This window comes from Macaca nemestrina, chromosome 9 (assembly GCF_043159975.1).
Source record: "Macaca nemestrina isolate mMacNem1 chromosome 9, mMacNem.hap1, whole genome shotgun sequence".
Taxonomy (NCBI): domain Eukaryota; kingdom Metazoa; phylum Chordata; class Mammalia; order Primates; family Cercopithecidae; genus Macaca; species Macaca nemestrina.
In genome coordinates this window covers 141,103,662-141,130,325 of record NC_092133.1, presented here as the reverse complement: position 1 = coordinate 141,130,325, position 26,664 = coordinate 141,103,662, and the positions used below count along the sequence as shown (strand labels likewise).

General features: G+C 49.7%; 1 protein-coding gene and 1 pseudogene across 28 annotated transcripts; one reads left to right on the top strand and one right to left on the bottom strand.

Moving 5' to 3' along the window:
- Positions 1 to 5,471: 5,471 nt before the first annotated feature.
- LOC139356437 (uncharacterized) lies at positions 5,472 to 26,273 on the bottom strand. Of its 28 annotated transcripts, none has more exons than XM_071070539.1 (7): positions 26,122 to 26,273; positions 23,520 to 23,622; positions 21,145 to 21,215; positions 15,969 to 16,138; positions 14,394 to 14,545; positions 13,579 to 13,673; positions 13,083 to 13,489 (listed from the first exon to the last, which is right to left on the bottom strand). In XM_071070539.1, the coding sequence occupies exons 1-7, from the start codon at positions 26,247 to 26,249 to the stop codon at positions 13,279 to 13,281; spliced, it is 930 nt and encodes a 309-aa protein (XP_070926640.1). In that variant the 5' UTR covers positions 26,250 to 26,273; the 3' UTR covers positions 13,083 to 13,278. The 28 variants fall into 28 exon arrangements, 11 of the variants coding, with proteins under 11 accessions (XP_070926642.1, XP_070926646.1, XP_070926644.1 ...); XM_071070537.1 differs by having other exon boundaries at positions 14,429 to 14,545; XM_071070538.1 differs by having other exon boundaries at positions 13,581 to 13,673; positions 15,969 to 16,018.
- Positions 9,159 to 20,896, top strand: LOC105497498 (Y-box-binding protein 1 pseudogene; annotated as a pseudogene).
- Positions 26,274 to 26,664: the final 391 nt, after the last annotated feature.

Below are 26,664 nucleotides of genomic sequence, written 5' to 3'. Positions count from 1 at the left end.
AACTACCGAAGCCCTCAAAATCATCTTGGGAGGAAGGCACAGACCACAGACTGTTTCTGTGATTCCGTGTTTTTTTCTCCCAAGCATGTCCTTAACCTTGGCAGAATTAACTTTTAAATGAATTGAGATCGGTCTCAGGCACCTTTTGGTTTACAATCGCATGCCTCAGCCATCGTGCTGCTCTCTGGCCTTTGTCCTCTTTTACCAAAGGAGGAAGGTGGATTCCATGATCCTAAAACCCCTTCAGCTCTCCATAGGTTTCTGGGAGGACACAATTACCTAAGAGATTAGAGAGAGCATCATAAAATATAAGTAGACGGTGTGTGGCATTTAGGGTTAAGTTTGGCTGCATGAAACAGAAGACTCAATCTAGCACAGGCTCACACATATAGAGGTCTGTCTTTTCACATGAAAGGAATCTGAAGGCATTCAATCCTCCCCTGTGCACTGGATCTGTGATCTTATCAGAGAGCCCAGCTTCTCCTATCATTCCCTCAGGCACTTTGACTGAAGGTGGTTGTGTCTTCTAGATCACCTCATGCCCCAAGAGAGCAGCTTTGTTCCTGCAATCACACTGTATTCAAAGCAGCAGGAAAAAGAGGAAAAAAAAAAAAAAAAAGCCATACTCAGTAGTTTGGCTCCTTTTAAGGAGTCCTTTTGGAAGTCCTGCTCGACAATTCTTATATCAATAAGGGAGGAGACTACCCCTCATATTGTCTTATGCCCAATTTCTGCCTCCAAAGAAAGAAGAAGTAAAAACTAAAAGGCAGAAATGAAATCCACAGGCAGACAGCCCAGCGCTGCACCCTGAGCCTGGTAGTTAAAGATCGACCCCTGACCTAATTGGTTCTGTTATCTATAGATTACAGACATTGTACAGAAATGCACTGTGAAAATCCCTATCTTGTTTTGTTCCGATCTAATTACCAGTGCATGCAGCCCCCAGTCACGTACCCCCTGCTTGCTCAATCAATCACGACCCTCTCACATGTACCCTCTTAGAGTTGTGAGCCCTTAAAAGGACGGGAATTGGTTACTCGGGGAGCTTGGCTCTTGAGACTGAAGTCTTGCCAGTGTCCCTGGCCGAATAAACCCCTTCCTTCTGTAACTCGGTGTCTGAGGAGTTTTGTCTGCCGCTCATTCTGCTACATCACAAGGGCCAGAATGGACCCTCATGGCCACAATGGGTGCGCAAAGACAGCTGGGGAATGAAGCATTTAGTGCAGAGCCTCGGTCAGAAGGGGAGGAGGAAATGGATGTTGAACCAACTGTTTCTGTCACATGGCATTTTAGTTGAGCTTGGAAGGATGAGTGGGTTATTCACAGACAGGCTCGGAGGGAGACACAAGCAAGGATCATGTGTGGTAGAAGCACGCCGGGAATTCGCAGGATAAAAGGAGTCTCCCCCTCACTGCAGAGTCTTCTCGCTAAAAACTCAAGGGCTTCTGAATTATTTCCATATTCTTTCTTTCTGAATTTAGAAGATTTACAATTCAATTATATGTAATGCTAAGACATTGTCTTCTTGGGGATCATTTAAAAACAAGTCTGTTTGGGTTTGGAAAGAGAAACCTAAGACCCATGTGGATGGGGAGGGAGTTTCAAGGTTCCTGGAACACAATACTGGAAGGAATTCAGGCAAAATATTCCATGGCCTTCTGACTGCTCTCTGGTGCCTGCTGTGAAGTCTAAAAGCTGTGATGCTCCCCGGGAATGGCTATGTTCTGAAAGCTTTTCCAGGAAAGTGTCTTGAGCTGGGCTACATTGTTAGCTCTCTGGTTCACAGAAAGAGCCATCTCGAAGTCCAGAGGGCACTTAGATAAGAGAGACTCCATGGCACTCAAGGTTTCCTCCGTGGTTTTCTTCCAGACATCTCTGAGGCATCAGAAGTAAGGGTCAACAACTCAGTGTAATAGAAATTTTAAAATATTTGGATGGAAGGAGAAACCTTCAAAATTATGCCTATTATTTAGCATTTTATCTTCCACAAAGCAAAACAAACCTATAAACTTCTCACTGCAACTGTGAGGGAAGAGGATCCTAAAACATTTTGTCTTAGCCTGTTTCCTGCTTCTCTTAACAGAGTGCCTGAGACTGGGTAATTTACTAAAACAGAGATTCACTTCTCACAGTCCTGGAAGTGGGAAGTACAAGGTTAAGGGGTGGTGGGCATCTGGCAAGGACCTTTGTGCTGTGTCATCCCACAGGAAGGTGGAAGAGCAAGAGAGCATGAGGGAGGAAGAGGGGTCAAACTCACTTTTGTAACAGACCAACTCTTGTGATAAGGAACCCACTCCCCCAATAACAACATTAGTCCACTCACGAGGGTGAAACCTTCATGATCTGATCACCCCTTAAAGATCCCTCCCCTCAGCACTACTGCGTGGGGGATTCAGTTTCCAACACTTGAAATTTGGGGGACACTTTCAAACCATAGTAAGAAATGGGAAAAATAAATTACTTACACAGTGTTTATCACTGATAATAAGGTATGCACAAAACATCATTTATAGTCTATATTGACTATAATATGTTGTGCTCTATTTTCTTGTTAATTCATGCAAAGAAATAAAAAGCAAAGAGAAAGATTTTCGAGAGAGGTATTAAGAAACAGCACCATAACCTTTAGTAAAACTGAGAAACTGGTGGAAGTAATTGTTTTAAAAACCTTTTTTATTTGCTGGTTGTTTGGAAGTCAGTGGTGACATTTCAAGGAGGAGTTGTCATTGGGAAGGCAGATTTCAGGAGGCTTTAGTAAGAGTGCATGAGGAAGATGGGGAAGGAAGGAGGACAGGTGACTTAGAAAGATTCTTGGTGGCCACTGGAAGTGCAGAAATAGAATGGTGACTTCAGGGAGAAGCAATTCAAGGAATGTTGTGCTTTTGCTTCTCTCTTTCTGTCCCTCTCCCCATCTCTCTTTCCATCTCTCTCTGCCTCTCACTTTGTCTGTCTCTGTTTCTCCCTCTCTGTGTCTCTCTCCTGGTTGCTCTGTCTCTCTCTGTCTCTTTTTAAGACTCTGTGTGTCTGTTTCTCTCTTCCCCTGGTCTCTTTCTCCATATTTCTATGTCTCTCTGTGTCTCTGCTTCTCTGACGTTTTCTGTCTCTCTCTCTCTGTCTCTCTCACTCTCCCTCTCTCTCTCTGTCTCTCTCTCTCTCTCTCTCTCTCTGTGTGTGTGTGTGTGTGTGTGTGTGTGTGTGTGTGTGTGTGTCTCACTCTCTTGGTTTCTCACTCTCACTTTCCATCTCGCAGCTGTCTTTGGTTTCACTATGCAAGCTGACTCTCCCCACCTGATGATCCAGTGGGATTAGCAGGAACCAAGTGGACGCCACAGCCCCCATGGGCCCGGGAAATCGCAGCTTCGTCATAGCTAAGCTCGCCGAGCTCAGTTTTTCCCACCACCTGGAGGATCTACTACTCTTCGTCCGTCCTTCCCGACCTCAGACTGCAGAGAATACCTGGGGGCGAAGGTCGAGGAAGCCGCGCCCGGAGGCTCCCAGCGCAGCCCCAGGAGGAATCCTGCTGGCAACTAGAAGCTGTGCGCGCAGCGGGGCTCGGCGCCGACAACAGCCGGAGCGGCCGGGCCTGCCGCGAACTTCCGCATCCAGGTGGGGTCTCCACGCCAAAATTCCACCCCGCCCCGCCATCGGCGCTCCCCGCAAGTGCAGGGTTTCCCCCCGCCCAGGCGTTCGCGCCCACTCAAGGTCTCCCTCACCCGGCCCGGGAGATGCTCCCCGCGTTCTATATCGCCCCGCCCTGGCGCGCCCCGCAAATGACGTGACCCCCGCCCCCCTGCGGTCTCCGCTCCCCCGGATGCTGCCCCTGCCCCCACTTGGGGAGCTCCGGGCATCTCTGAAGCCCCCAACCAGAGTCCTTCCTCCAGCCCACCCGCGAGTCTCGAGCACCAGAGACGCGGCCCTACCCGCAGGGGCCCCGCCTACCTGTGGCGCTATCCCCGCGTCTGCGGCCTACCTCACCGCTAGCGCGGCCCCCACCTAGGACGACCAGCGCGTAGGTGCTCCTGCCCACTCCCGTCCCCCGCCCGCACCTGCCCCTTTCCCTGCACCTAGCCGCGCCCCCGCTCCCGCAGCCCCTCCCGTGCGCTCGGGCCCCGCCCGTCACCGCCCATTGGCCCTGGGGCCGGGCGGGAGCGCGGGCGGGGCAGCAGTTCCGACTCCCGCGCGCGCGGGCAGGGTCCCCATTGCCTGCTGCGCACCCGGACTAGCGGCTCCCCTCGACCTCCTCGCCATGGACGCGGACGACTCCCAGGCCCCTAAGGGCTCCTTGCGGAAGTTCCTGGAGCACCTCTCCGGGGCCGGCAAGGCCATCGGCGTGCTGACCAGAGGCGAGGATGCTCAAGGTGCGCGCACCCCTCCCGGCGGCGAGGGAGGGACGTACGGAGCTGGGGAGAACAGGGCGAAGGGGATTTGGGGGATGGGGCAGAAGACGGGGGAAGCGATGGGAGGACGCGGGGAAAGGTGTAGAAGCGATGGGAAGAACTGGGGAGAAGAGCGGGGAAGCGATGGGGAGAACTGGGGAGAAGCCCGTGCCCGGAAGCGGCAGGGGTACCTGTGGGGGCGGCATGAGCCAGCAGGGCAGCCCCAGGGCCCTTGCCGGGTGGGGCGGAGGAGGAAGGCACATGGCAGTAGGAATCTCCATCCAGAAGATAGTGAGCTTTCCACCCCCTCTGGTTTATGTTTTCAATTGAGCCTGACAGAGGGGGTCGCCTGGAGGACCCTCGGGAGTCGTTCTGCCTCTGAGCTGTAGGACCCGGCCGGGCTTCCCCTCCTAAGCGTGGGTACAGCGCTATCACTTCCTAAGTGGCCCCCCGCCCCTCAACTCCGCCCCACGCCGCCCCCTAGCATGTTGAGGAAGAAACGGCCGGGTCCCCGCGCGCCTCCTGTCGCCTCGTGCCCCGCGCGGCGTGGGCGGGGTCCCGGCTGCTGCAATGCGGGACGCGGCGGGGTTGCTCTGGCTTCCAGCCTGGCGTCTCCGAGGCGGTCCGGCAGCCCCTCGCGTTTCCACTGGGAGATTTTAAAAACGGGTGTCCTGCGCTCGCATGTGCTGTCGCCTTCCGGCTCGTGCCAAAACCGAAAACTAAAATGCGTCCCAGGCCCTCCCCGCCAGCCTCCGCGGACTGGAAGGACCAAGAAGCAGGGACTCCGGGACGTCAGCGGCGCCGCGGCGCGGGCTCTGGGCTTCCCCCTGCCCTGCAATGTGGAAGCGGCTCTCCAGGAGGGGCCCGAGTCTGGGTCCACGACGCGGGCGCGCCGGGAGGACATTTAACACTGAAGAGCGGGAGGTGATGGAGACTGCGCGCCCCAGGCTCCGGGTGCACGTGGGGGCGCCGATGCCCGGACGGTGGAGCGCCCCCATCCGTGCAGCCCCTGGCGGGGAGGTCGGCGCTTCCCAGGCGAACGCTACCTGGGAGCCTTAGCGATAGCGCGGGCTGGAGACGCGACGCGCCCGGAGCTGGGTTTTGATTTTTATTTTCCCGGTTCCTCCTGCCGAAGATGCGTGGAAAGGCCCGGATGGCGGATTTCCTCCCGTTTCGGGACCGCGCACTGCACAAAGATGGAGTGGGAATGGGCCCCCGCCCACGGCCCCGGTGACCTTACCTTCGCCTTTGAGCGCGCGGGGCGGCGCGGGTGCTGCAGGTTGGGGCGCTGTGGGCGCCGCCCCGCCCGCCGCGAGCGCCTACGTGATGCCCGGACCATAGTCTCCCTGCGCCCAGGCACCGACATCCGTATGCCGCGCGCACTCAGAGCCAGCAGCGCAGCCTCCCCAGGCCCAGCGCCCTCGGCGGGAGACCCTGGTGGCAGCGCCAGGCCCCGCCCCGCAGCCCGCCCCCCAGCGCCCCTGGGAAGTGCTCTGCGTTAGCGTTCTAGTTAAAGGATCCCAGCATCAGCGTTCCTCCTGCAGGGCTGGGTTCTCAGAGAAAGAAAAGGTGATGCAGCAGAGGCTGGGATTGGAGAAATTAGGAGAGTGAAGTGGAAATAGTCTGGCCGGCGTGACTTAAACCGCCCGGGAGATGTGCGAGTACGAATGGAGCCGCCTTGGGGTCGGGATAGGACCCAGAGTGGCTTCTCAGTCAAAGGCCTTCAGAAGCAGAGGGAGCATCTTGAGTGACCTTACCCGGGCCGCGAAAGACAAGAAACCTTTGGCACGGGAAGAGGAACTGACCTCTGGAAGCCACCAGGGCGGGTGGAAGGTCAGGGTTTCAAGGTGATTATGGAATTTAAGTGCTGTGGGTCCTGCACGGTAGTTCATGCTTGTCATCCCAGTGCATTGGAAGGCCGAGGCAGGAGGATCGCTTGAGCCCAGGAGTTCCAGAGCAGCCTGGACAACATAGTGAGACTCAGTGTCTACAAAAAAATAAAAAAGAAAGAAAAAAACATTAAGATGCTGTATGTATTGGAAAATATTTATGGGTCATTCTTTTGAGCTCCATGTCCAAAAGCTTGCTAAAATGCTTGGGAGTTTGTGTACAGGCATGTGAGATTAGGATACATTGGCAGAATCGCCGTGTTCTCTGTTGCCCTGGTTTTGCCACCTGGGAGGAGTCACACGTATTGAAGGTTAGTAAGTCCACGCCTCTTCTGGGGAAAAAGGTACTTTGGAAACCAGTATTATGTGGGAACGCGGCTTGGTTGGTACAGCCTCGGGTTAATGGGAGACAGCTGCCCTCAGCTCTGCAGGTAGCATCAAATACGGTGGCCTTGAGCCCACATGGGTCACCCCTAGGCTGTCCCTGGGGAAGCCCGCCACGGCGGGTCGCCTGGGCATTCTTTCCCTGGCAGAGCCGAAGTCACAATTTTTTTGCAGACTCTGTAAAGAGCTTTACCCTTCCGAGATACGATCTCGAACCTGTTGGAGCATTTGGACGCATTTCTTTTAAGGAAGTTCACCTCCAGATGTGCTTAGAGGGCCTGGTCTTAGCTGCCACAGATTTACAAATCCTTACAGTAAGTAGGTTATTCCTCGAGAATTTATCTGTTGTGCCCCCATTCTTTTTGCCATTTCATTCTGATTCTCTATTAGTACTTGATTTTCCCTGACATAGAAGACTATTGCCTGTAGCTGGAGATGAGAGAACACATTCACATTCAAGTATCAATTTCAGGGGAATTATCTGTCAGATGTGAAATTATGGTAAAATTCCATATATTAAAATGACCATAGCTACCATTTGTTGAAAATATTTTGTGTACTAGGAGCTTTACAATTCTTATCTCCAAGCCTAGATAGATGGTCCCAAGAGAGGCATGCCCTCATTTTGGAAGTGGGGAGAAAGACTCACAAAGAAAAATAGCTTAGGTAAGGGAGTGAGGTGCATACGCGATTGTGGTAGGAGCAAAACAGATCCTAATTCCAAATATTGTACTCTCCCTTAGACCAGGAAGAGTACTTATGTCTGGCTCTGTCACCCACGCTGGAGTGTAGTGGTGCCGTCATAGCTCACTGCAGCCTCAAACTCCTGGGCTCACGTGATCCTCCTGCCTCAGCCTTCTGAGTAGCAGGGAAGACAGGAATGCAGCATCATGACCAGCTAATTGTTGTTGTTATTATTATTATTATTATTATTATTATTTGTAGAGACAGGATCTCACTATGCTGCTGAGACTGGTCTTGAACTCCTGGCCTCCTCTAGTGAGCCTCCTGCCTTGGCCTCCCAAAGAGCTGGGATTACAGACATGAGCCATCTTGTCAGGCCTCCACCATGCTTTTCAGGGGCCTTTCTTGGTGAAGCTCCTTATTCTAGTTAATGCTCAAAAGTGAGCAAAACCAACTAGCTCAAAATTACACAGATATTCTTTGGGTGGTTTTGTAAGGGGAACAGAAAATAACTTTTTATAGCGATAGGAGTCAAGGTGGCAAAAATGATATTAAGGCTTAATACCAACGCGATGGGCTGCTTTTCTTCCCCGAGTAGAGTTTCATATTATTTAATTATAATATAAAATTGAAAATCTCTTTCCTATGTTCCTGACTCCCCAGGCCTTGAATGAAGAAAGTATTTCTCAGGCTGGGTTTTTTGTTGTTTTTTTTTTTTGTTTTTTTTTTTTCCCTACTTCTTTGGGTATCTTCTGTCTCAGGCTGTGGGTTTTTGTTTTTTATTTTTTTTTCTCTGCTTCTTTGGGTATCTTCTGTTGTCCCAAGACATGTCTGGAAACTTAAGTTGATTTTCACTCAACCTAAAATAAGCTCCACAGCTCTGGATCGCGGACTGACCATGACTAAGTGCCCACCGCCACGTCACGCTGTGCCACACACCAAGAGTGACTCATTGTCTTCGTCACAGGTTGTGGCTTCTGCAGGGCCTGGTGCCTGGTGGAGCTGAGTGTACTGGGAAGTCCAGGTGCATCCTTAGGGTGGGCTGGATGTGAAAGCGGCGTCCTTTTTGCCTGTGGTGACGTGAACATCAATACAGTATTTATAGAAAGTTCATATAAATGGAGTAAGTATACCTTTCCAATCCTAGTGAGAATAGCTAGCGTTTAGTGACTCTCTGTTATGTGGCAGGCCCTCAGTGATGCTGGGCACTGACTTATCCCCACTTTACACATGAGCAAGGGATGCCCGAGGTGTACCAGCTTCCCTGAGTTCACAGAGCTCCCTGGTGTGGCCGGGCCCTGTGGCTGCAGCAGGGATGTTCAGGGCTGCGTGTAGCTGTGTCTTCACTGGTGTCCTTCTGGCGCCCAGCACCACACCTGGCGCTTGACAGGAACGCAAGCATTTGCTGCCTGCCTCCCGCCTGGAATCTCCACTGAGGAGCAGGAAACCAGGGGTTCTAGCTGTCTTCTTCATTCATGAAGTCCTTTAGAGGAATTCAACCCTCTCTAATCAAAAGTTTCCAATATCCTCAGGTCAATGTGTATAAACTGTTAAGACTTCAAGATTACAACCTCAAAACCGAAGTCAGAAGTGTGAGGTTTCAATTGACTGGACATGCATTAGGTCAATGACACACATATTTATTGGACACCAGGCTTGAGCCCCACATGGGCACCTTTGGTGTCTGAAGCAATATTCCTTGGGTGGTTTTGTGAGGGGAACAGAAAATGACTTTTTGTAGCGATAGGAGTCAAGATGGCAAAAATGATATTAAGGCTTAATACCAGTGTGATGGGCTGCTTTTCTTCCCCCAGTAGAGTTCATATTATTTAATTATAAGATGAAATTGAGAGTTCGATCGGTAGCGGGAGCGGAGAGCGGACCCCAGAGAGCCCTGAGCAGCCCCACCGCCGCGGCCGGCCTAGTTACCGTCACACCCCGGGAGGAGCCGCAGCTGCCGCAGCTGGCCCCAGTCACCATCACCGCAACCATGAGCAGTGAGGCCGAGACCCAGCAGCCGCCCGCCGCCCCCGCCCTCAGCGCCGCCGACACCAAGCCCGGCACTAGGGGCGGCGGGGTAGGGAGCGGTGGCCCGGGCGGCCTCACATCGGCGGCGCCTGCCGGCGGGGACAAGAAGGTCATCGCAACAAAGGTTTTGGGAACAGTAAAATGGTTCAATGTAAGGAACGGATATGGTTTCATCAACAGGAATGACACCAAGGAAGATGTATTTGTACACCAGACTGCCATAAAGAAGAATAACCCCAGGAAGTACCTTCGCAGTGTAGATGGAGAGACTGTGGAGTTTGATGTTGTTGAAGGAGAAAAGGGTGCGGAGGCAGCAAATGTTACAGGTCCTGGTGGTGTTCCAGTTCAAGGCAGTAAATATGCAGCAGACTTAACCATTATAGACGCTATCCACGTCCTAGGGGTCCTCCACGCAATTACCAGCAAAATTACCAGAATAGTGAGAGTGGGGAAAAGAAGGAGGGATCGGAGAGTGCTCCCGAAGGCCAGGTCCAACAACGCCGGCCCTACCGCAGGCGAAGGTTCCCACCTTACTACATGCGGAGACCCTGTGGGCGTCAACCACAGTATTCCAACCCTCCTGTGCAGGGAGAAGTGATGGAGGGTGCTGACAACCAGGGTGCAGGAGAACAAGGGAGACCAGTGAGGCACAATATGTATGGGGATATAGACCACGATTCCGCAGGGGCCCTCCTCGCCAAAGACAGCCTAGAGAGGACGGCAATGAAGAAGATAAAGAAAATCAAGGAGATGAGACCCAAGGTCAGCAGCCACCTCAAGGTCGGTACCGCCGCAACTTCAATTACCCACGCAGATGCCCAGAAAACCCTAAACCACAAGATGGCAAAGAGACAAAAGCAGCCGATCCGCCAGCTGAGAATTAGTCCGCTCCGGAGGCTGAGCAGGGCGGGGCTGAGTAAATGCCGGCTTACCATCTCTACCATCATCCGGTTTAGTCATCAACAAGAAGAAATATGAAATTCCAGCAATAAGAAATGAACAAAAGATTGGAGCTGAAGACCTTAAGTGCTTGCTTTTTGCCCGTTGACCAGATAAATAGAACTATCTGCATTATCTATGCAGCATGGGGTTTTTATTATTTTTACCTAAAGACGTCTCTTTTTGGTAATAACAAACGTGTTTTTTAAAAAAGCCTGGAAATCTCAATACGCCTTTAAAGGTTTTTAAATTGTTTCGTATCTGGTCAAGTTGAGATTTTTAAGAACTTCATTTTTAATTTGTAATAAAAGTTTACAACTTGATTTTTTCAAAAAAGTCAACAAACTGCAAGCACCTGTTAATAAAGGTCTTAAATAATTAAAAAAAAAAAAAGATAAAATTGAAAATCTCTGAAGCAATGCTTCGGAGCCCAGTAGGATGGAAGGGGAAACTGAGAACAGTGCCATTTCGCCTCACACAGCTCTGGCGCCCCTCACCATCCTGTGCACACACATTCTTTGATGGGATCTTTTGCAGTAATTAATTTTGCAAAACTTACTGGGTCTGGGAGGCAGACGATGAGTGATGGTGTCACCCCGTCGCACAGTGGGAGATTTGTGTGATGGCATCATTTTCTATGAATGCAGACCGCCTTGTGTGCCGTACTCGGATGACCCTTCGAAGCCAGACATTTTGTCATCTTTCAAAAGAAGCATGTTTTCCCCCTTGGTTACAGAAAACTAAAAGCTTTTGATACGGGACTCCAACCTTTTATCAGGGAAAATCAGGGCTCTTTAAATAAGCTCTACCAATCGGATGGGCCATCAGAAGCAATTAAAATTAGAAAGATGAAGATGCGGTAACAACCTGGTCAGGGCAAACGTCAGGATACCAGATTGCATGTTCACAGTTGCGTTTCTGTTAAGAACGTGCGGGTGAATATGGAACAGAGGGCCATGTGTCAGTAGTTGGGTTGCGTTTTATGTTTCTTTTCTACAAGCCCTTTCTGGTGTTGTGTTTGTGTTTATTAGAGAGTAGCTGCCCAGAGGCTGCCATTTCCCTCCCCACTCCTCCCTTCTCTGCATCTTCACCCCCAACTCCCAGTCCTTTGTTTGGAATTGCAGTCATTGTGCTTGTCAGGATGGAAGAGGCAGCCAGACACATGGCAGACCAGAGCGCTGAGAGGCAGAGACTTATTTTCTATAAGTCCCACCCTGGCCCCGCTGTCTCCAGTGCTAAGATAGGGTCTCGGTGTTTTCCTCTGCAGAATGGAGGCATCACTCAGTCTCTGTCTTCTCTCCCTGTCTCTTTCTTCACTCCCCTCTTCCCTAACACACATCCACGGTGAAAGTCTTCAGGAGGCAAAAGAGAAAAGGCTGGACTGTGCTGGACCCCCCAACCCCAGGGCCCATCTGCTGTCTTCCCAGCTTCCGTGTGCCCAGAGCCGCCTGGGGGAGCCTTCGGAGGTGCAGATCCTGACTGTGTGGGTCTGAGTGAGGCTCCGACTCTTACGGAGAGGGGGAGGGCGACAGTGCTGTGGGTCCCTCTGGGGCCAGTGCTGAGGTTTGCAAATCGTGCAGATCAGCTCCTCCACTTCTCCAGGTTTCTCCAACGTGAGATGCTCCCAGGAGTCCGGTGGGATTGTTTTCTGACTTTGACCAGGATTTTGACGGGGAAGATTCATTAATATAGGACCCCTTGTCTTAACGTACATATGTAAATGATCTGATCTGAAGTTTTCTGAATGGAAAATGATTGAAGGGGTGGCATGCAGTAGCCTCGGGGAGTCATTCCTTCCTATCTTTTCAGCTGTGTCTTACTATGATTAAGATTTTGTTTCTGTGTGTGGGGGGTTTTTTTGAGATGGAGTCTCGCTCTGTTGCCCAGCCTGGAGTGCAGTGGCTTGATCTGGGCTCACTGCAACCTCTGCCTCCTGGGTTCAAGCGATTTTCCTGTTCCAACCTCCCAAGCAGGGATTATAGACATGCGCCACCATACCCACCTGATTTTTTTTTTTTTTTGTATCTTTAGTAGAGATGGGGTTTCACCGTGTTGGTCAGGCTGGTCTCGAACTCCTGACCTCAAGTGATCCACCCACCTCGGCCTCCCAAAGTGCTGGGATTACAGGCTTGAGCCACCACACCCAGCCTTATTTCTGTGTTTCTGTAATCATTGTGCACATTAACGGACCGCCTTTGGTGAGTCAGGGCAGGCTTTAGGCAAAAGAACCAAGCCCTCTCTGCCGGCCCCTGCGGCTCTCACTCCTGCGGCAAGTCGCGGGTACAATGTACCTATGGCCCGACCTGAGAAGAAAAGCTCCTGTCTTATGTAAGGGCCCAGGGAAGCCTCTGGTTGGGGCCCTTTGACCTGATCGGAAGATGAGGGAGGAGTCGGTAGAGGAGGGTGGGCCAGTGGAGGACTTTGAATTTGCCTTGGGGGAACTGGGAAGCAGACTGACTGTCTCCAATAAGGGTGGCTTTGTGGAGAGGAGAGGACAGGAGGGGAGGTCGTGAGTTTAGGGTCTCACAAGGAGCGGCCACAGATGGAAGGTTATGGGGTGGGGCATGTGGCAGGGCAGCCCTGTGCCCACAGATACGCCCCACCGAGGAGACCCAGGGACTCAGCTATTACAGCTGGAAGGCGGAGCATGTGAGCTGCGGCAGACACGGGCAGGTGGGGGTAAAAGGAGAGTCTTCGCAGCAGTGCTTAGAATAGCAAAAAGTAGGAAAACCAGCAAAAACCTATCAATAGGAGATTAATGAATCCATTAGGGCACCTGGAATGGAAGGAATTTTTGTCAGCGTTTAATAAGGAGCTTTGTGCTGGTCGAAAGTCAAGAGGTGCACAGTACACTCAAGGGCTTGTGTGTATTTTTTTGGAATTCCTTTGTTTGGAATTACGGTCATTGTGCTTGTCAGGATGGAAGAGGCAGCCAGACACATGGCAGACCAGAGCACTGAGAGGCAGAGACTTATTTTCTATAAATCCCACCCTGGCCCTGCTGTCTCCAGTGCTGAGATAGGGTCTCGGTGTTTTGAGAGACCAAGTATTGAAGAGCCGAATCCAGAGCAGCTCTGCACAGCAGATCCCCCTGGGGCCAGAGGGGCCGTTTGCAAATCCAAGCAGATCCGCTTCTTGGAGGTTTCTCCAACGGGAGCATCTCCCAGGATTGAGGCTTGCATGGGTGGCCTGTGTTATATATGCAATTTTAAATGATCTAGTTACCACATTAAAGAAAGGCGGGCTGAGAGGGGGTGACACTGGGTGCCATGACTCACGCCTGTAATCCCAGCACTTCGGGAGCCCAAAGTAGGTGGATCACTTGAGCCCAGGAGTTTGAGGCCAGCCTGGTCAGCATGGCGAGACCCAGTCTCTACAAAAAATACAAAACAATTAGTCGGATGTGGTGGTGCACACCTACAGTCCCAGTCCCGTGGGAGATTGAGGTTGGAGGATTGCCTGAGCCCAGGAGTTGGAGGCTTCAGTGAGCTGTGACTGCACTGGTTCACTCCAGCCTGGGCAACAGAGTGAGACCCTATCTAAAAAAAAAAAAACAAAAGAAAAATTTAAAAAAAAACTATATTTTCTATTCAGCCCACTATTTTGATAACAATCAGTTATTGTGTTATTAATATTTTACACTGTTTTCCATACTAAGTCTTTGAAACCCAGTGTGTAAAGAATCTTCAAGTACATCTCCATGTGGACGGGACACATGTGGCCAGCGGCTCCTCTGAGGGACAGTGTGGTCATGGCGATGGGTGGCGTGTGCTGCCTGTACATAGGTCCCCATGTGTTTCTGCGAAGGCCCTGAGGGATGTGCAGGGGAGGGCCGACACCGTCCCAGCCATGCAGAGGACCCTGGAATGCAGCACGCTGCCAGCGCGCCCCCGCCCCAGCCCCTCTGCTGCCTGAGCTCTTTCCCAGATGTCCACTTAGCTAACCTCCCTCACCTTCTTCCCTTTCCTTCTTTCCCCAAACGTCACTCTCAGGCAGGTCTGCAGGCTCTCCGATTGTCAATGGCAGCCCTTCCCCATCCTCCACCCTCTTAACACCCCCCACCCCACTTGCTATTTTTCTCCTCAGTGCTTACAGCCATCCACCCCTGGGCATCATGCATTTGTTCACCGTGTTTCTTGCTTTCGGGTCTCTCTTGATCGGAACAAGCTCCGCCAGGACCAGAGGCTTTCCATTTTGTCACCGATGCATCCACATAGTGCCCGGTAGAGATGGCTCTTGGGGCACCTGAGGTGGACAGTGGCCAGTGGTTGAGCCCTACAGATTTATCTCAAGCCCTCCCCTGACCCTACTGGAAGACACGGTGGTCTGCACAGTCCAGATAGTCAGAGAGGCCCCCGGCTCGATGACTTTGAACCGGTGGGGGTGGGGAGGGAGGAACAGCACCATTGACAGAATCCCCCCTTGGTATCCCACCTCCCCATGCCTACATAATCCCTACATTATCAAAGGAGAGACCCCTAGAAGGTGTTTTGGCAGGAGTGAGATCAGCGCAGTGTAAGCTCATTTTCTGACAAACCAGTGGGAGGAGTCGGCAAACTGACTTTCTCAAAAAGAATGTATGCATCGAAATTAACGAGTGATCAGCAGTGTGGGAAAATTCAGGAAAAGCAGTTCAGTGCTGTGAGAGAGGGCGAGGCAGGGAGCTTGATTACTCCAGACAACAGAGGAGGTAAAAGGATAGACGTAGATTATTTCATTTGAGTTCATCTATTTTTTTTTTTTGAGACAGAATCTCGCTCGGTTACCCAGGCTGGAGTGCAGTGGCGCAATCTCGGCTCACTGCAACCTCCACCTCCCGGGTTCAAGCGATTCTCTTGCCTCAGCCTCCCAAGTAGCTAGGACTACAGGCTCATGCCACCACAGCCGGCTCAGTTTTCTTTGTATTTTCAGCAGAGAGGAGTTTCACCCTGTTAGCCAGGATGGTCTCAATCTCCTGACCTCGTGATCTGCCTGCCTTGGCCTCCTAAAGCGCTGGGATTACAGGCATGAGCCATCGTGTCCAGCCTATTTTTTTTTTTTTAATACAATTTAGATTTTATCAGAGCAGAATCCTAGGAAGCTGAGATTTGTAAACTGGGAAATCCAGCTCCTCCAAGTCGCCAGGAAATAAGGGTGACCTAAGTCATTCTTGCTAGGCCCTGGTGTGGGCCGGGGATGACTCTGACTCAAGGAAGAAGCCGTCTTGTGACTCTCTTACCCGCACTGTGGTTTAGTAAGAAGCTGTTAAAAAGTATATCATATGAAGAAAGTGATTTACTAATTGGTCAGAGTAATGACCACAGATTTCCTATGTAACCACTCCCTCATTATCTCCAACTTTATCTTTGGTTCTCATGACAAGATTATCACTTCCCAGAAAACTGGGGTTTTTGCAAATGACGAGGAGGTGTTTTTCCAAATGGTAAGGTTCTTCCTTGGTGGGAAGATGTTTTCTCCTGGAAATCCTTAGGAAAGTTACTTGATTCTTGGGTTGGGCTCCCAAAACCAAAACAAAACGAGATGGATTATCCCCAGGATACCTGAGCTGTAAGGACAATCTGTAGCTTGAGCGTGGAGTGAAAGACACTGAAACTGCCCTTTGTCCCAAATGGCTGTGTGCCGGGCCCTAGAACAGCCCTAAGGAGGTGGTGAAACAGGTGACATTTACCTGTGAGGCTGAAAGCCCGCACGGCAGGTGTGCACGTCTTCATCCTTGTCCTGTGGGTGACAGAGCCCGCCAGTGAATGCTGGTGCATTTCCTTTTTGTTTTTCATCCACCGTGTTCTCCTCCCTCCTAACCCCTCACTGAATGTTCCTGGGGCTTCCTCAGATTTCACCCTGCAGGACCCAAAGGAAATAAAACTAGGGTTTACCCTGGAGCTTCACCACTTCACTAAGGTCGTTACCTTCCAGTAATCAGTTTACCCCCCTCAGAGCCTCAGCTTTCTCCTCCCTCCAGCGAGGTGTCAGGAGCTCTGCGGGCTTCCCGTGAGAATCATGCGGGCCAGGGCTCTGGCTGTGGGTGTGCGGTCAGCAAGGGACTCCCTACTAGGTCCCACCAAGTGCTGCCAGCCCCTGAGCTCAAGGAGGACACGTGAAGAAAAGCCCTTTGCATTGTAGGGCTCCATCCCACCAACGTGCGAGTGAACAGACGTCCTTTCAGGACCTAGTGTTGTGTATTTTTAAAAGTGTGGTGCCCCGTCACCTGGCAATTGCTAGAAACGCACGTCCCCAGGCTCCCTCTCCACCTGTGAAACTCTGGGGGTGGCCCAGCTACCGGGGGTGCCGCGGCCGCCGATGGTGAGCTCCTGCTGTGGGGTGGTGTCACCGTTCTTTCCAGGTGGGTACAGGTGGACCCCGGGGTGGGGGGTGGGGAGAATCCCGCAGGGACTTCAGGGACTGAGTTTAGTGCTGGGGTGTGTTTCTACTCTGCACAGGAGTCTCCTGGGGTCACCTTGTGTATCATGTCCAGCTTTTTTTTTTTTTTTTTGAGACAGTGTCTCGCTCTGTCACCCAGGCTGGAGTGCGGTGGTGCAATCTCCACTCACTGCAAGCTCCTCCTCCCGGGTTCACAGCATTCTCCTGCCTCAGCCTCCTGAGTCGCTGGGACTACAGGCGCCCGCCACCACACCCGGCTAATTTTTGTCCTTTTAGTAGAGATAGGGTTTCACCACGTTGGTTAGGCTGGTCTTGAACTCCTGACCTCAGGTGATCTCCCCGCCTCGGCCTCCCAAAGTGCTAGAATTACAGGCTTGAGCTACCATACCCAGTGGGCTAATTTTTAAGTTTTAGAGATGGGTTCTCGCTGTTACTCTTGCTGGTCTCAAACTCCTGGCCTCAAGCAATTCTCCCATCTTAGCCTCCCAAAGTGCTTGAATTTGCAGGCATGAGCCACTACACCTAGCCAGAAATTGATCTTTCATTTTAAACTTCATCTAGAGATGTGACAAAAACCAAATGAGGTATTTGTTAAAATACTTTATAACCCTAGGTACAGTAATAGAGTAATCCAACTGACAATTTCACAAAACTCAATTTTTGGCAACAAGTTCAAGGTTATACATGTTAATAAAGATAACACATTCATTCAACCAGAGGAAAAAGGTTACAATGACAGAATTTATCTTTTTCTTTACTATGTTGCCTGAGCTATGGTTAAGGTTTGGGGAACTAGTATTTTAAAGAACCTTCAGAAATTTCTCATTCTAGAATTTAGAAACAAATGTTACACTCTCAGGGTTGAGAGAATCCAGGAGCAATCACCACCCCTAGTGTCCAGATACTACTCTCCAAAGGCCCTTCCCCACTAGCCACAGAAATCAGAGCTCCCTGGGAAACAGAGAGTTGAGCCTCTGGAGCAGGAGGGCCTGGCTGTGCCTGCATTAGGGAGGTAGGGGTGGGGGCATAGAAACCAAAGAAGTGAGACCAAAATGGGCCAACAGCTGTGGCAAATGTGGGCATAAAAATAAATAAATTCCATCTGATCACATGGTCTCAAATATATACATATACAGAAATATTTGTGAGGTCACGGTGGTACTAAAAAACAAAAAGACGACTGGGGGGAAAAAAAAGAAAAGAAAGAACTCTCTTCTCCATGTTGGGCGCAGTGGCTCACGCCTGTAATCCCAGCACTTTGGAGGTCAAGGTGGGCAAACTGTTTGAACTCAGGAGATCGAGACCAGCCTGGGCACCACGGCGAGACTCTGTCTCTACAAAAAAATATAAGCACTAGCTGGGCATGGTGGTGCGCACCTGTAGTCCCAGCTACTCAGGAGGCTGAGGTGGCCCAGGAGGCTGAGGCTGCAGTAAGCTAAGACCATGCCATTGTACTCCAGCCTGGGGGACAGAACCAGACCCTGACTTTAAAAAAAAAAACAGCCAGCCTCTTCTGTCAACATTAGAGGTAGTTCCTGCACCACCCCTCCTCCTCAAACTGGACTTCCCAGGGAGAGCAGCCACCCCTGCCTTTTCCACAGAATGATATTTCAAGATAACCCGAGAGCCCCAGCTGATGTGGAGCTCTTCTTTGAAGAAGTCCAGCAAACGAATGAAGAATTACAGAATTTGAAAACTTAAACTCTAATAAATGATTCAGGCAATAATCCTCAATGAATATGAAAACCATTAATAGGTTGATGAGGAATTATCACAGGACACCAGAAACTCAAGTGCACCAGATGGTCTGTGGCTGAAGGGAAAAAGCAGATCTTCACAAGACAGTGACCGACTCTCAGCATGCACCCCGCTGGCGTGAGACCCCCAGTGGAGGCAAGCAGGCCTCACAGGAAGGTAGGATGTGGCCACCTATGCAGAGCTCCCCACGAGGGACTCTGCTTAAAAAGGCGCAGCCTGACTCAAACTAAGGCTTTGGATCTAAGTTCCAGTTCTCAGGAAACACAGGAACATGGTACCCAACACCACACAGGAGCAGCAGGACACCTGGAAAGTGAGAGCGCCCGGAGGAAACCCGGCCTGTACACTCCTCTGCCGTCCGAGAGGGGGCCCAGGAGAGACCTGGGCCGACCAGGTGTGATCTGTGGGACCCTGTGCAACAAACACTTTGGGGCCAACTAGAAAATGTGAATATGGAATAAGAAATAGGCAGTTTTATGAAAGTATGTTTTATTCTATTAAAACTGTAAATGGCATTAGCTCATGTAAGAAAAAATCCTCATGTTTTAGGGTCACAAATTCAAATATTTAGGAGTAAATGATGACATTTATAATTTACTTCCAAAAACGTCACAAGGAAAAGGATATCTTTTACGTGATAAGTGTTTAGGGGCTCATTATCCTAGTCTACTTTTCTGTATGCTTGAAAGTTTTCATAATTCTTTTTACATAAACTAATCTTGCAAATATGTCTTTACATTAGCATTTATATGTAAATTATTAGTGTTTTATATAATACATATAACTATATTATTACTATAATGACCTATATGAGTGACATAAGAAACAAGCGATGTATCAGAAAGTGAGGATGTGATGAAGGTTCTGTGACTGCATCCACTATGGGAAGAGCACTTCTCCGTGCCAAGGAGAGGCTCGAAGCTAAGCATTGCTAAATGTGAGAGACGCCATGTCATGAAATTGTAAGAACACAAACAAGTTAACTTTCCACAATCCACCATCAAACTTTTCCAACAAAATATTACCTAGCATTGCTTGGGTGATAGTGAGTGGCATGAAATTGCTTAAGCTGCTCCCACGTAAGCTCCGGGATGCACAGTGGGTCACCCCCGGAGACCACTGAGTATGTGTGGTCGGGAAGAAGTCTGTTTTGAAGGTGCTGGGGGAATATCCTCTCATTGTCTGTCTTGAAACGTGAAATAAATAAGAATATATACATAGAAAATAATACACACATGCTACATTACTTACAATATAGCCAATTAATCACATTCTGGTGCATATGCCTGTAATACTTTGCAAATAAAACTGTTCTAATGGTTTAAAAAAAAAAAAAAAAAAGACACCCCTGCAGGCATTAACACTGTATTCAATCACTCATCACCCATGCACAGGACCCAAGGATTGAGAACAATGGCCTTTTTGATGTGTGTTGCAACAAACGCACAGCCGAGGGCTGTAAATCGGAAGGATCACCAGGTCTGCCCACTAGCCAGGAGGGAAGTGGGGAGAAGCTCTCACCCTAACTTGAGTTTTAAGAAGACTCCTTGGAAGAAAAGACCACCAAATTGAGAATGAAAGGTAAGAAATAGTTCACCAGCTGAGGGGGGCTACGGGAATCAGAGAGCAGGCCACCCACGAGCCTCAGGGACACCAGCACAGGCAGGTTGTCAAAGTCACAAGGGGACATGAAGACACGTGCCCAGGACAGCAGCTCTTAATCCAAAATGGTCTCAAGGCTCCTTTACACTCTGAAAAATTAACCCATTTATGCCTGAGGTTGCAATTTTTTTTGTAAAAATTCAGACCTTGGCAATGACCTTGAGCTGTAGGATATAAATAACTCCCACAAGCTTAGGATTCCAATAATGGAACACTAGGCATAAATGGGTTTTAATGAGGACCCAAAGAGCTTTTGATTATGTGGGCTTTTTTGCCTGTGTAGGTGCTTGTGTTTATATAATTTTTCTATATTCTAAATTAAAGCTGAGACATTTAAAAAATACTTATGCATTAAGGTAAGCCATCATTACATGTTAATATAAATATGTTTGAAAAATATTTCTCATAACAAAGTAAAAAACTGACTACTAAGAGTGATGCTGTGTTGCCTTTTTTGCAAACCTCTGTAGTGTCTGGCTCAGAGATGAAGCTGGACTCCCCCATTTGCTCTGTATCCAGCTTGCTGCGTGTCACACACCTCGCCACACAGCCTCTAGAAAGTACACCATGTACTTGGGCAAGAATGAGTGAAAAAGACAATGTGTTGATAGTGGTATGAAAATAGCTTTTCTCTCGCTGCAGATCATATACGGGGGTCGCCAGACGTGGTCTGAGACATGGTCTGAGACAGCAGCCTGGCCCCGCTACCCCCTGGCTTCTGCTCACAGCACTGACCCAGCTAATTCAAGAACATGTCACCTATAATGAGAATATTAAATAAAAATCAACCACCTTCCAGATGTGTCTGTATCATGGTACTGCACATGGGTAAGGTAAGCTGAACACAACATTAAAAAGAAAGAAAACTTACAAACCCTCCCTTCATCTCACTAAAGATGACTCCTTTAAAGACCAAGGGCGTCTGGGGGTCGCTAGGATTCTCGTGTTCCAGCCACCATCCTTCCTGCCTGAGCACAAATAATTATAAGCTGACAGTGACTCAAATACTAAAGTCTGTATCAACTAGTTAATCACTCATGACATACCAGAAATCCAGCTCGCGTAAACATGGGAAAAAGGTGGCGTCCAAATACACCGAGAGGAGATTCTGAAGGTCCTTGGGATTTTGTGTGGAAAATGGATACAGAGTATAATCACTAGCTGGGTACAAATGAAAAGTGAAATTGTAAAATATAACAGATTTCTACTAAAATTATTGAATCTCAAGCCTCATTTCCCCTTTGTCCTAGGACAGTAAGTTGTAGCTATTCTTGAGATGGGGCAGTGGCTGCATGCTCTGGCCCCCGACCTTACTTTAGGTAATCCTCCTGGTAAGTGTCCATACTTCTCGGTATGAAAGAAACTGTCTTCTCTTTCAGTCACGCCAGCCGGCCCTCTCCCGCAATCACATACCACGTCCCTGTGATCACCACGCCACTTGCCACCCCCTCCGTCCAGGGGCCATGAGTCACCTGGCCAAGCGCACACAGCAAGTCGCTGGCAGAGGTGAGACCTCGGGTCTCCTCAGCCCAATCTAGGGAGCCTGCCATCCAACAGTCGTGCATGAGCGGCCACTACGACCTGCATCATCTACCGCTGTTAAATCACTTGTTTCCAAGCTTACCGTACTTTGTAACAGGCGATCAATGCATTTAAAATCAGCAGATACAGTGAGATGTCTGCTTTCTAACAATATACAGCTTTAATAATAATAGCGCTCATGGTAGCTATTTCTCAAACAAGAAACATGACTTATCCTAAGTTTCTATGGCTGGACACAGTGGCTCACACCTTTAATCCCAGCACTTTGGAAGGCCAAGGTGATATGGTTTGGCTGCGTCCCCACCCAAATCTCATCTTGAATTGTAGTTCCCATAATCCCCACATGTTATGGGAGGGACCTGGTAGGAGGTGATTGAATCATGAGAGCGGTTCCCCCCATGTTATTCTCATGACAGTGAGTACGCTCTCATGAGATTTGACGGTTTTATAAGGGGCTTCCCCCTTCACTTGTCATTCTCTTCCCTGCCACCCTGTGAAGAGGTGCCTTCCACCACGATTGTAAGTTTCCTGAGGCCTCCCCAGCCATGCAGAACTGGGAGTCAATTAAACCTCTTTACTTTTTAGTTCATTCTTTATAAATTACCCAGTCTTGGGTATTTCTTCATAGCAGTGTGAGATTAGACTAATACACAAGACAAGAGGATTGCTTGAACCCAGGAGTTTGGGACCAGCCTAGACAACAAAGCAAGTTTCCATCTACACACACACACACAATGAGCCAGGCGTGGGGGCACCTTGTCCCAGTTACTTGGGAGACTGAGGTGAGAGGATCGCTTGAGCCCAGAGGTTTAGGCTGCAGTGAGCCCAGATCATCCCACTGCACTCTAGCCTGGGCGACAGGGTGAGTCCCAGTCTCAAAAATAAGTACATTTCTATAAAATTTGAAAAATAAAGGAGAGTGAGTTTATAGTACTGGTTACTATTAATAAGGGCCTCACCCAGAGTGAGGTGTCTTTGCCCTCACTTTGCAGGATTTCACAAATGCTCTGAGTCTGTTGTCAGGACTCCCATGCCTGGACCTTGCCTGGGACCCCCTAGTCACTGCCCTGGTTCCCTTGCTGGAGCCCTGCCCAGAGGCAGCTGCTTTCTCACACCACCCTCTCCAGGAGCTCTTCCCTCTCCCCCCAGCAGCAGCAGCAGCAGCAGCAGCAGCTCCCGCCCTTGTCCTTGGCCCTCCGCATGGCGTCTACCATGTGCCTCCAGTCACAGCCGCATCAGTCTTTCTAGACGGTAAGTTGTTTTTTAAATTTGCTACAACATCAAGCATAGCACAGAGCCAACAGCTGGCCAAATATGTGAAGTGTTGTCATTTTTAGTTACTATGCTAAAAAAAAAAAAAAAAAAAAAAAAAAAAAAAGGAAAAGATTTAAGCAAAAAACAAAACAAAAATGAATCCATTTTAATATAAACCCAAGTAAGTATAGGTCCACAATTTCTTCTTTATAATTTTGAAACCCAAAAGGCTCAGAAAACTGAAAGATTCTGCAGAAGTTTAGAGCAAACTATTTGATGGCAAAACCTGACTGAACAGATCAGGGCACTGAGTCTTCGTGCTCACACTCAGCGAATCATCAGGTTTGGCTGCGGAAACCCTAGTGTGTCTGATGACAGAGACCCAGCTGGAAGTGTTACTCTCTCAAATCTGACAAGAATCAGGCTTCGCAGGATTCCAGGAAGGGACCGGGGGTCATTTCTCTCACAAGCTCTGTTCAGCCGAGTAGCCATCATGCAACAGGAGCTGGGCCAGGGCCTTGGGACACAAGGACAAGGCTAGTCTCCACCTGAAGGGCCCGTACCTATGCCAGAAGCCACACCTGCAATGTATGTGGATTTATAAGGAGGTGCCGAGGACCCATACCTGGTTTACGGTGAATCCGTGGATCTTGTCTCCTAGTTGATACCGTAGAGCCCTCTCACAAGCCCGGTTACTGTTCCATCGCCACGCTCTGTGGTGTGCATGTCTAGATTAAAAGTCATCTAAGTTAGATGAGCTGCAGGAAAATTATCTGGCTAACATTATTCAGCCACATAGTGAAAATACTCTCATGTGATAAAGATTATTAATTAGAAAAAAATTAAAATACTGCATCTTCCAAAATCTTGCACATTCCAGAAAACTAATTTCTGGTAAGGTCCTTCCCATTTTAATGACCTTTTATCTTAACTAAAGCTTCAGTGTTGGAAACATTTTCTTTATACATGTTCAAAAATGACTATAATACAATTATGGTTTAAATTCCCCTTAAGAAACTCTTAAACAAAAGGGCTTCTTTTCCTCACAAGCCTTCAAAATATTGGAAGAAATTCACACTACAGTTAAATCCCATTACATGCCTACCGAATTGGTGAAAACTTTAAAAGCCTAATATTACCAGGAACTCTCACACACTGCTAGTCATACTGCTCTTATACTGCTACATACACTGCTACCTGTCCCACAGGAGTACAAAGTGGAACAACTTTGGAAAAACACTTGGCATTCTTTAGAAAGCTGAACGGGCAGGGCGTGGTGGCTCACACCTGTAATCCCAGCACTTTGGGAAGCCGAAGAGTTAGAGACCAGCCTGGCCAATATGGTGAAACCCAGTCTCTACTAAAAATACAAAAATTAGACAGGCATGGTGGCGGGTGCCTGTAGTCCCAGATACTTGGGAGGCTGAGGCAGGAGAATCGTTGAACCCGGGAAGCGGAGGTTGCAGTGGGCCGAGATGACGCCACTACACTCCAGCCTGGGCGTCCAAAAAAAAAAGAAATCTGAATACTGGAAATCCATTCACCTCTTGGTCTATATCCTCCACACCTTACACTGCTGCCCCAGCACTCACGGACAAGATTGTCAGCACGAACTCTGACAGTCCCAAACTCAACTCACCTGGAGGTGTAACGACAGCAAATGGATAAACTGCGGACTAATCATTCAATCAAAAGAAAAAAAAAACTAACCAATAAAAGGGCCTACAACTGCATGTAACAAAGATGCAGGTCACATGATGTTAAACAAAAGATACACACGATACAGTATTATCCTAAACAGGTATTATTCAAACAGGTAACAAGTTACTGTCAGAATGCATAGAGATGGTAAAATATTTTTTAAAAGCAAGGACATTTCTCTATGTCATGACAGTGCTAATCTAAGAGGGAGAGAGGGTTATGAGCAGTTAGGGGAAATCTTCAGCTTGGTCATGGGGACACTTTTTTTTTTTTTTTTTTTTTGAGACAAGAGTCTCGCTCTGTTGCCCAGGCTAGAGTGCAGTGGTGCAATCTCGGCTCACTGCAACCTCCATCTCCTGGGTTCAAGCAATTCTCCTGCCTCAGCCTCCTGAGTGGCTGGGACAAGTGCTCACCACCACGCCCAGCTAATTTTTGTATTTTTAGTAGGGACGGGGTTTCACCATGTTGGCCAGGCTGGTCTTAAACTCCTGACCTCAAGTGGTCCGCCCGCCTTGGCCTCTCAACATGCTGCGGTTACCGGTGTGAGCCACTGCGCCCAATCTACTTATTTTCTAATTATTCTCACCTGGATGAGATGGGTTACACCTGTAAGCCCAGCAATTTGAGAGGCTGAGGAGGGGGATCACTTGAGCCCAGGAGTTCAAAACCAGCCTGAGCAACAGAGCAAGATCCCGTCTCTTAAAAAAAACCCAAAAAAACAAACAAAAAAAACAACTATTATTCTCTCAAATTGTACTATATGTCTTACAGGCTTTTCTACATTAATATATCCCACCAAAATATTTTAAAGATATATACAGGGAAAAAAAACACCTATTCAGTCACTGGCAATATTAGGAAGATATGCTATAGCCAACATTTGCTTACTGATTTAGCAAATTTCAGAATTATGGGACAGAGAAGCATTTTAAGAAGTTACTTATCAGCAAGGACGTGATAGGAAACCCCTGAGCGGTAAGGCCAGGGTCTCCCCCGAACTTTCCAGTAACCTGCTGCCAAACTCACGCCACGGACGCCCCGTGTCTCCCCCAGGCCTGGGCCGGCAGCGCTGAACTGTTACATTAAATACGGGCACGTGGATTACCATGAACACTAAACCGCTTCGTCATTTTTTTCCCCCATAAACTGAGTCATTAAAAAACCAAAAAAGTTAAATTCCGGGAGGCTTCAGTTCTCTGAACACAGCCGGGTTTAGTGGGCTGTGGGCGCCTCGGGTCTCTTAAGGACTCGGCCTCCAACAAAAATGAACTAGGAGCAAAGCCATCAGCGAGAACCGCAACTGCCGGCCCCATTTACTACCCCCATTAAAGCCCACGCCAATGGAGGGCCCTGCCCGGAGCGCCACGGGCAGGCCCGGCCCCCAGCCCTGGGAGGCGCAGGAGCTCCGGGGTCCTCCGGCCTCAGAGCCTCGGATGCGGGAGCCCAAGGAAGGCCCCGGCAGAGGCTCGGGGTGCGGGGCGCCCACAGTGCGGGGAGCTGCCAGGCCTGGGCGCAGGGACGCGGACCTCCGGCCCGCCCTGGACCTTCCTCTCCCGGGAGCCAGCACGCCGAGCACTTCTAGCCGCCCAATGCAGCGTCTCAGCCGCCTCCGCGAACTCAGCCCCTGCAGCGCGCCCAGCGCCACACGGCGCATGATCAGCGCGGGGCTGGCGAGGGACCCCCCCCCACTTAACCCGACGTAGGGCGTGGGGCGGGGCTTGCCGTGACGGCCACCACTCCTATTGGTCAGCGCGAACGGCAACGTCCTCTGCGATAGGCTGTAGATGAAAAGGGCGGGCCTCCACTGCTCTGGGACGGGCGGGAGGGCGGTGCAGAGGGAGATGGGCGGGAGGAGCTGGGCCGACATGCCGAAGGAGGCGGGCAAGGCGAGACGCGTGCTCACGGGTAAAAGGGGAGCGGCAGGCTTGCCGAAAGGGGCGGGGTGCGGCCAGCAGCAGGATGTGGACAGTTGATGGGAGGGGGAAGTGGGCAGGGGAGAAGTGGGGCGTGGCGAGAGGCGTGTCTATGCAGATGAGTGGGGCCGGGTGAAGGGCGGGGCTGCGCAGGTG